Source organism: Lagenorhynchus albirostris, chromosome 10 (genome assembly GCF_949774975.1).
Source record: "Lagenorhynchus albirostris chromosome 10, mLagAlb1.1, whole genome shotgun sequence".
Taxonomy (NCBI): domain Eukaryota; kingdom Metazoa; phylum Chordata; class Mammalia; order Artiodactyla; family Delphinidae; genus Lagenorhynchus; species Lagenorhynchus albirostris.
In genome coordinates, this window is record NC_083104.1 from 82,687,526 (window position 1) to 82,697,627 (window position 10,102).

The window sequence follows — 10,102 nt, forward strand, 5'->3', positions numbered from 1 at the left end:
CTGACTCTTCACCCATTCAAATACTTTGCAACAACTTTCAGATTGTTACCTTATTAGGACCTCACAGTAAATAGTTTTATGGAGTAAGTGGGGTAGAGATGATTACAATAATTTACAGAGAATGAAGCTCAGTCGAGCCCAAGGCAGTTCCCTAATGCACAGTTTAGATCTTTCTCCTGGATAACTTCCCCCTGTGAATGTGTATCCATCATCTGTGTTACTCCTGCATTAACAAGCCCTTCTCCAGGGGACAGATCTCAGGGCGAAGGGTCTGAGACATGCAGGTCCCCACATCTGGACTTCATAATTAGAAAATACAGTGTGCTGTTGACTAAGTGATGAAAGTCTGAGGGGACAGTACAAAGGATTAATAGTCATCTGGACGATGCTTCTCAAACTTTAGCTTGTGTGTAAATTACATGAGGATCTTAATTTTTAAAAGCAGATTCTGATTCAGTGGTGGTGGCTTTACTTCCTGGATGCAGAGCCAGCACCTAGGAACTGCCTGGAGAAGGTAAAGACAGTACTTCAAGTTCCAAAGAGGGAAGCCTCCGCCTTCACCTGCCAGAGCACGGGGTGCCAGAACACCAGCGGGTGGCCTGACCCGGAGGCACTGGGTGCTCTGAGCCTTCAGGGCTTGCTGGAGTGGGCGGAGGAGTGAGGGGGAGGGGGAGGGGGAGGGGAAGGTTGGAGAGAGGGAAGAAGAAAGGGGAGGGAGAGCGGGGTGGCAGGGAAGGGGCGGTTGCCCATGTGCTAATGCTGCTCTGCGATTGGAGGGCGCATCTTCAAACTGGTCCCTGCCAGGGGCTCAAAAGGAGCCGAGATCCCTGGGGACCTGAGGCTCGCCTACAACTCCTAGTTCCAGCCATGATCCCGCAGTTCTGGGCCTACTGTCTTTTCTCACTGTTCCAGGTCGGCTTCGCTCAGCCGACCCCGAAGCAGCAATAGATGAAGGTGAGTGTCCCGCAGGGAATTTAGTCAATTTAGTGATGACTAAATTGGCCGCCAAGGATGCAAGGAGTTCTCCCTTCTCCCCCTCTACGAAGGACGAGATCCATCTTACCAGCCCTTCCAAACTGACATCTGCCACTGCCACTGCCGTCCTGTGAGGCAGAGGCTCTCCTAAACTCTCTTTACGTGGATCGTCTCCCCTGAGCCTGCTGGGTCACCGGGCCGAAAGTGGGCCAAGGACGCAGGCTGCTCTTGCTGCGTTCCTCTTTGCCACTCCCCCTGGTGGCCACTTGATACCCCAGAGCCCGTACCCTCCACTCTGGTCTGGAACCTCAGGCACTATTGCGGGTCCGGGAAAGAGGACATGACGTAGCAACTGGATTAGAGGGAGGCTGAACTGGTTGCTCTTGGGGAGGGTGAAACCTCGGGGCAGGTGGAAAAGAAGTTGGTGCTGAAATGTGCCCTAAGGAGTTTTAGGGTTGGGAGAGGGTTTTTTTCTTTTTCAGGGAATAATAAAACACAAAAGGCCCAGAGAGTTGCTGGCCAATTTTAATTTCAGGGGAGGTGATGTGGCATCCTGGAAACAAAGCTTGGATCACAGGGTGATACCCATGTGTGAAACAGACAGCTGGAAGCTGTTGAGCCCAGAGCTAAGGCAGCATGAAGACAAGGAAAATGGAGGCACACAAATGACAGCTCACAGGATGATTTCCACTTTTTTAAAAAAAATTGTACTAGAAAGAAAGGCAAATGCTAGAAACTCTTCAGCAGAGAGCTGAGGTAGCATGAACGCAAAAGAGAATGCAGGCACATAGATGACAACCCTTTCTTGGTGGCTTTCTTAGGCTAATACTCTCAAATATTTGGATTAATGTCTGTGCACAGATGTGTATGGATGTATGGAACACAGGGAACGTGCCTGCCCTACGTCAGCCTCCTTCTCTCCAAGGATAGTGAAGGGGAAGCTATGCCTGCTATCCTAGTGACAGAACTAACAGGCTTAGAAAATGATAAAAGAGTTTTCTGCCCCACTCTCCCCACAGGAGCTGACCCACAAACAATTCCTTCACTGCATGGGGCAGACATTTATGTACATAGAATTTTAGAGTAATTGAAACTCACTTAAATTACTCTAAAATTCTATGCCTTTTCTCCACATCTCCAGGAGTCCCTCTCCTCAGATAACAGCATTTTAGCTTTTTGCTCCAGGTCCTGTTCGCTCTTTCCCTTGGCATACTTGTGCGTAGGAAGTCTTTTCCCTTTGCTTCCTGTTTCACATAGAGATAAGAAGAAAGGGGTGTCGAGAATGAATTCTGTAGGTACCAGTGAGCTCCCACCAACAAAACTCTGGAAAGTGCCTTCAGTGGGATCCAGAGGAGGAAGAAGTTATTTGCTGGGCTCTGGGGGAAGGAAATTACAATGTAAGAATATATAGATGAGAAATTTATGTAAAACATATTTCTGTTATGAGAAACTCTACCAAAATCTGTTAAGAATATTTGCGAAGGGGTGGGATGACTGGAATGTGGTGTTAGGCTGTGGAGGAGAGTGCAGGTAAATTGTAGATCGGAGAATGGAGGGAAATTGTGTTCCTATTCCAGGAATGGGAAGAGGATTATAAAGTGCTGTCCCACCGTTAAAAAAAAAAGATTGTAAGTTTAGAAGATATAAGTTCTACCTGTGGCATTAGCCATAACTAAAAATATCACTTTGAAAATTCTCTTCAGTTCTTAGAGTTTAAAAAAAGTCCACAGATATTGGGGATTATCGTTTGTCTTATCATTGCATCATTATGGTTATTTGTGTCACATTCCAGATGGATTGCTATAAGGGGGTGACAGGCACCATCTGTGAGTATGGAGCCCTCACCCTCAATGGCGAGGAGTATATCCAGTTCAAGCAGTATGCAGGCAAGCACGTCCTCTTTGTCAACGTGGCCACCTATTGAGGCTTGGCAGCTCAGTATCCTGGTAAGAATGCATGTTTCACCTCTCTTGGAACTAGCTTTGTCAGAAGACCATATTCTAAGTCCAGAAGGTTTTGCTACTTTGTTATTAGGAGGAAGCAGGGGGATGCGGGGGGGATAGCTGATCATCATGTGACTCTATTCCCCTAAATCCTGCCACTGCTCTCTGCTCCTTAGAATGCCAGGAGAATTACCTCCAGATGTGAGAATGAAGATTCTCCCAAAGATTTAGTCAAAGACCACCAGGAACATATCTGTAGTTGAGTTTGTTCCTCGATGTTCTGAGGGAAGACATATACTGTAGACAACCATGGGGCTCTCAGTAAGAAGATGTTAGAACGGACTTGAGGACTTGGATCTCGGCTTGTGTTAGGTGATTTGGGGGAAGCCAATGACTGGGTATCTTAATAAATCATATCTACAGAGTAGGAGGAATAAAGCAAGGGTAAAGAAACAGCAGTCACTTAGATTGGTAAGAATAGGATGATGCTTGGTCATTTTTGTGATCTGGATAATGTTCATGTATTGTGTGGTTAAAATATGATTAAGGGGCTTCCCTGGTGGCGCAGTGGCTAAGAATCTGCCTGCTAATGCAGGGGACATGGGTTGGAGCCCTGGTCCGGGAAGATCCCACATGCTGTGGAGCATCTAAGCCCGTGTGCCACAACTACCGAGCCTGCGCTCTAGAGCCCATGAGCCACGACTATGGAGCCCACGTGCCTAGAGCCCGTACTCTGCAACAAGAGAAACCACTACAATGAGAAGCCCGCACACCGCAACGAAGAGTAGCCTCCGCTCGCCACAACTAGAGAAAGCCTGTGCGTAGCAACGAAAACCCAACGCAGCCAAAAAAGAAAAACAAAAACCCAAACATGATTATGGAGTGGTCCTTGTTTTTGCCTTGATTCATCATGGTCACTTGTATGATATTGATCTTCTGTGAAACTGTTTATGTTCAACAGGAGAACACCAAACCCTAGCTGTGACTCCCAGGCCAGAATCTAGCTTTCAGGGGCTGATTTTATCTTTCTCACTGGTGACTTCTGGTAACAGGAAAGACGATTGATCTTTGATATTTTGGAAAACACCGTTGGGTTCTGCAGGCACCTCCAGATGGCAGAGAAGAGGAAATGTAGTTTACTATCTACATAGTATTTAACTGGAGTGAGAGCTATTTGGGAAAATGCTTCATCTCTCCAAACTTGGCTCAACCTTTCGTGGCTGAGGTGGATTTTCCATTTTATTTGTGCACTCATGGGAAAGAGTTTGGAATTCCTGCTGATCCAGAAAAGGTTAAAGTTTTAGATGGATTATACTAGAGATAGATGCAGTTTTTGACATGCCAAGAACTTTATTTTCAGCTTTTTTTAAAAGTTCAAGATAAATTCGAAAGATTAATTATACCAGTGCCACCAAAAAATGGATCAAAATAATACATGAATGAATTTTAAGAAATTTTTTCACATATTGACATCAGTATCTAGTCAACTGATCAAAAATATAAAGTCCTATCAATTTGTCTTAATGGCCCTCCAATAATAAGAAATCCAACAATTTTCTCCTTTTTAAACACCACTTAAATTTAGGCATATTGCAATCTCACTTCTAAGATATATGGTTCACCAAATTTTTTAAAATTAATTAATTTATTTTGGCTGCGCCAGGTCTTAGTTGCGGCCCGCGGAATCTTCATTGCAGCATTCGGACCCTTAGTTGCAGCAGGTGGGCTCCTTAGTTGTGGCATGCTTGCGGGATCTATTTCCCCGACCAGGGATCGAACGCGGGGCCCCCTGCAATGGAAGCGCAGCGTCTTATCCACTGGACTACCAGGGAAGTCCCAGTTCACCAAATTTTGATATTTGAAAATTAACATTCAGCGGTGCTACAGCTTGAATATTCGTGTCCCCCCACAATTCATATATTGAAACTAATGCCCAGTGTGATGGCAATAGGAAGTGGGGCTTTTGGGAGGTGCTTAGGTCATGAGGGTAAAACCGTCACGAATGGGTTTAATGCTCAAAAGATACCCTACAGGGCTCCCCAGTTCCTTCCACCATGTGAGGACACAGGAAGAAGTTGGCAGTCTGCACCCTGGAGGAGGGTCTTGTTCAGAACCCTACCGTACTGGCACCGTGATCTTGGACTTCCAAGTTTCAGAGCCGTGAGAAATAAATTTCTCATTTATTTATTTACAAGCCACCCAGTCTGATATTTTGTTTTAGCAGCCTGAATGGACTAAGACAGTGGGGCTGCTTGATTCAGGCAAAAATTATATTAAAATACCCCCTCCACCAAAGCACAACAAAAACCAAATGATTCACATTTACCAAAAGAAGCTAAAGACCTTTTCAATTTAATGTTGAAATTGTGCATAAAAAGATACTCTCAAATTACAGATTTTGAAAAGATCAAGACAGTTAAAAGAATTTAGGAGTCACATTATATTTATTATTTTTATGTACAATCAACTCTAGGGAAAACCTGAAAAGCTAAAGACTACTTTTTTAATTTTTATAAAAATCTCAGGATCTAATTATAAGAGGCTAAACAACAATTTAGTATCATTTAGCAAGTGGGGATTTTCCTCCCTTCAAAAAGTTAAGCTTGAAAAATATGGTAAGCTTAAAAAGTTGTGAGGTGTAAACAGAAGTTCCATGGAATGTAAATCTGCTTTTATATCTGTTTTAGTTTAAACTTATTGAATAGGTAATACAGTCACAAGATTCAAAATTTAAAAGGTACAAAAGGGCTTTACAGTGAAATCTTCCACAGTCCCTTCCCTTTGGGCAACGAGTGTTATCAGTTTGTGGTGTACATTTCCATAAATCTTTTTTTTTAATATTTATTTTATTATTTATTTATTTATTTGGTTGTGCCAGGCCTTAGTTGCAGCAGGCAGCCTCCTTAGTTGAGACACGTGGGCTCCTTAGTTGCAGCATGTGAACTCTTAGTTGCAGCAGGCATGTGGGATCTAGTTCCCTGACCAGGGATCAAACCTGAGCCCCCCTACATTGGGAGCTCTGAGTCTTAACCACTGCACCACCAGGGAAGTCCCTGCATAAATCTTTAATGCATATGCAAGAAATCAGTTTTTCTGTCTCCTCTCTCTCTTTCTCTCTCTCTTTCTCACACACACACACACACACACACAAATGATTCTGCACAGTGCATTTTAACATAATAAAATATCTTTGACATTATTCCGTGTCACCACATGATGAGTTTCCTCATTCATTTTAAGATATAGTTTTCCAGGGAATTACCTGGTGGTCCAGTGGTTAGGACTTTGTGCTTCCATTGCAGGGGGCACAGGTTCCATCCCTGGATGGGGAATTAAGATCCCACATTCCATGTGATGCAGCCAAAAAACGAGCAAGACCAAAAAAAGAAAAAAAAAAAGGATATAGTTTTCCATTGTATTGCTGTGCTATAATTTATTAAACCAGTTCATGAGAATTATAAATAGCATCTCATTCAAATTTTACTCCAGATGAACCAAAGTTTGCTAAGTATTTCCGCAACAGGAAGGAAATACTCTTTTTTTTTTTTTTTTTTGCGGCACGCGGGCATCTCACTGTTGTGGCCTCTCCCGTTGCGGAGCACAGGCTCCGGACGTGCAGGCTCAGCAGCCATGGCTCACGCGCCCACCCGCTCCGCGGCATGTGGGATCTTCCTGGACCAGGGCACGAACCCGTGTCCCCTGCATCGACAGGCAGACTCTCAACCACTGCGCCACCAGGGAAGCTCAAGAAGGAAATATTCTTGATGGTTAAAGATAAAAGGGATAGTAACTGAATAAATATATAAAGAGAAGAAAGCACTTCCTTTTAAGAAGAGGTCCTTGGGGGAGATGCCTGCAGATAGAGCTGAGTCTGAATAGGACTGGCTGGTGCTGGTCATGGAATCAGTAAATCTGAACTGAAAATGGCTAAAGTTGGAAATAATGGTACAAGTCCAGACAGAGAGTTGGAAAGCTTCCTGGCAGTGGTAAAGAGCAGTTTGGAGTTTGTAGCCTAGAATCCCAGTGAGTGTTCCAGGGAAATGACATCAGTTATGTCACTGGAACTGACAAAAAGGTAGAGAATGCTTTGGAGCTAAGCTTAGCATCTCACTGATTCCCTCAACAACTCCCAGGTTAGAGCACCAAAGAGTGCTCCTGGGAAGGTGACTGGAGTGTCAGGTTGTGTCATCATGGGGCATAGTGAGAGGAAGGGGGTAGCATGTCCATTTTGTTTGCCTTTCCTTAAAACATTTTTGATCAATCAATCCATCAACTAAGGAAGGCAATGGCATTTAAATCTGACCTCTCTTCAGAATCAAGCAGAACCCCGCCTCCCCCCAACACGCACACACAGAGTACTAACCAATCTGTGCTTTTAAAGGAGGGCTCCTATTGGATGATGAAGAGCCATTTATGGGAGCTATTGCACAAGAAAAATGGCCGCTATCGGGATGCGCTTCTGGATACCTATGTTCTAGCTTTTTGCTCTGTTTCCTCAATGTCTGTAATCTTGAACCTTCCCCTTCATCGTCCTCAGCTTACTCATGTGATAAGTGGATAAATCAGTGGTCTTTTACTGCTCAAGGTAGGGCTGCTGGCCGGGCTATCCATGCAGTTCACTCTCTACTTACAGAACTGAATGCACTACAGGAGGAGCTGAAGCCTTTTGGTGTAGTTGTGTTGGACTTTCCCTGCAACCAATTTGGAAAACAAGAACCAGCAAAAAACTCAGAGATCCTTTTGGGGCTCAAGTAAGTGACTACTTGGGACCCTGCAAGACCCTGTCAGGATTTTCCTTCCACATTCTACCTAGAGGCTTCTTATTCTGGAGACTTCTGGGGTGACTGACAGATTAATGGGTTCAAGAACATCATTATGATGCTTTGAATTCAGTCTTGCCCTACTGGCAGTGCTCAATAATTCTCTCTACCTTTCAGTACTTTAATGGTAAGACTACAGGAAATCTAATGGAAAAGCAGCACAGGAAAAAGGAGAAGATACAGGAAATAGAAATGAATCAAGAATCCTAACCTTCCAATTTTCTTTTTTAAAAATTTTTATTGGAGCATAGTTGATTTAAAATGTTGTGTTAGTTGCTGCTGTACAGCAAAGTGAATCAGTTACACATACACATATATCCACTCTTTTTAGATTCTTTTCCTATATAGGTCATTACAGAGTACTGAGTAGAGTTCCCTGTGCTATACAGTAGCTCCTTATTACTTATCTATTTTATATATAGTAGTGTATATATGTCAATCCCAATCCCCCCCCAGTTACCATGAGATTGCTTTCTACATCTGTGACTCTATTTCTGTTTTGTAAATAAGTTCATTTGTATAATTGTTTTCTAGATTCCACAGATAAGCAATATCATATGATATTTGTCCTTCTCTGTCTGACTTACTTCACTCAGTATGACAATCTCTAGGTCCATCCATTGCTGCAAATGGCATTATTTCATTCTTTTTATGGCTGAGTAATATTTTGCCTTCTAATTTTCTTGGAATTCTCCATTGGTTCCCTAAAGCCTGTGCATGAAGTCCTGATTCCCAAAGACCTCTTTCCTCACCTTCCCTGTCTATGGCCTCTCTTTCTTTACCTCTAATTTCGTTTTGTGGTTAAGTTGTGGTGGCCATTATTATCCATCCTTTTCTTAATTTGGATCCTTTCAGGAACACTCTGGTTCATTGCAGGTATGTACGTCCAGGTGGTGGCTTTGTTCCCAATTTTCAGCTCTTTGAGAAAGGGGATGTGAATGGAGAAAAAGAACAGGAGGTCTTCAGCTTCCTGAAGGTAAGCAAACATAAACCTGGCAAGGATTGGTCAGGTAGGTAGAGATGCCCTAAAAGTGTGGGGCTCAAGTCTAGGATTGAGTTTGGACTCCTTGGAAAGAAATGCTCAGTTCACAGATCATGGCAATATCTGTTGTGAGGCTTTAGCTTCAAGCAGAGGAAACATATAATATATGATTGCTCTAACATAGACTGACCTTCCCTACAGAATGGTAATGATTCATTCATTCAACAAACATTTATAAAATCCCTGGTTGTGTGCAAGAAATGTGGTACACAATGAGTTAACATATATTAATAGGGCATAATCTCTTCCCTGAAGGAATTCATATCTAATCAGAGAGACAAACATAGAAGCAGATATGTAGAGTGTCATGTGATAATTAACTTTAGAGTCACAGAGTGTTAGAACCACATAAGCCCAGAATGGAAGGACCCCTTTTTTTCAGCTAAAGAAACTGAAGCTAAAGAAATGTTATGACTTACCAAAGAAAACAGAAGATAGTCTTTCATTGAAGCACTATGATATGATCATGGGAGTGAGGGAGAGACAGGGAAAGGAGGAAATTTTTCTATTTGCTATCATACTCTCTAGCTCTTGGTTGTTTGATTGTACTGGTAGTGATGTATTGAAATGTCTGTGGTTTGTTAGGAGCATGTCAAGTAGTTAATATACTGAGATACATAATGGTGAGTAGAATTTCTAGGGGTAGGTATAAGACTGGACCACACAGAAGCAGAAAAAAACTGTCTTGCTGTTCCCATATCTCTGCTCCAGAACTCCTGCCCTCCAATCTCTGATTTTTTTTGGCTCATCAAGCCAACTCTTCTGGGAGCCCATGAAGGTCCATGACATCCGCTGGAACTTTGAGAAGTTCCTGGTGGGGCCTGATGGAGTCCCTGTCATGCGCTGGTTCCACCGGGCTTCCATCAGCACAGTCAAGTCAGACATCCTGGAGTACATGAAGCAGTTCAAAAGCAAATAGGAAGGGCCAGACATCATCAGAAGTTGCCTCCTACCTAAAGAACATGTTTAAGGATCCATCTTTGCTCCAGATTCCATCCTAACCAGCTTCCACATGACCAAAACATCCTGTACGGCCCAAATACGTGTGTGTGTGTGTGTGTGTGTGTGTGTGTGTGTGTGTAGATTAAGGAAAAGAAAACCTAACTCCCAACTGTCTGATCCCAAAGTATCAAGTTTATTCCACTCCATTCCAAAGGAAAATCATATTATAGGTAGATGGTTCAGACTACCCATGTCCCTAAAAAAGTAATCCCCAGCAGTCCTGACACCCTCCTTCCACATCCTGAAGGTTTAAAGAAAACAGAAACTGGCAGCAAGACTCTCAAGATCTCCTTAATAGCCTCTTCCCTCCTCCAAAACAG

The 10,102-nt window shown here is 43.2% G+C and overlaps 1 protein-coding gene across 1 annotated transcript; it reads left to right on the forward strand.

The window, feature by feature from the left end:
- The first annotated feature begins 867 nt into the window (after positions 1–867).
- On the forward strand, positions 868–9,699 carry GPX6 (glutathione peroxidase 6). Its single transcript, XM_060163492.1, is given in 6 exon segments — positions 868–954; positions 2,768–2,921; positions 7,552–7,669; positions 8,615–8,714; positions 9,492–9,515; positions 9,517–9,699. Coding segments are annotated over 6 exon segments (666 nt in total).
- Positions 9,700–10,102: the final 403 nt, after the last annotated feature.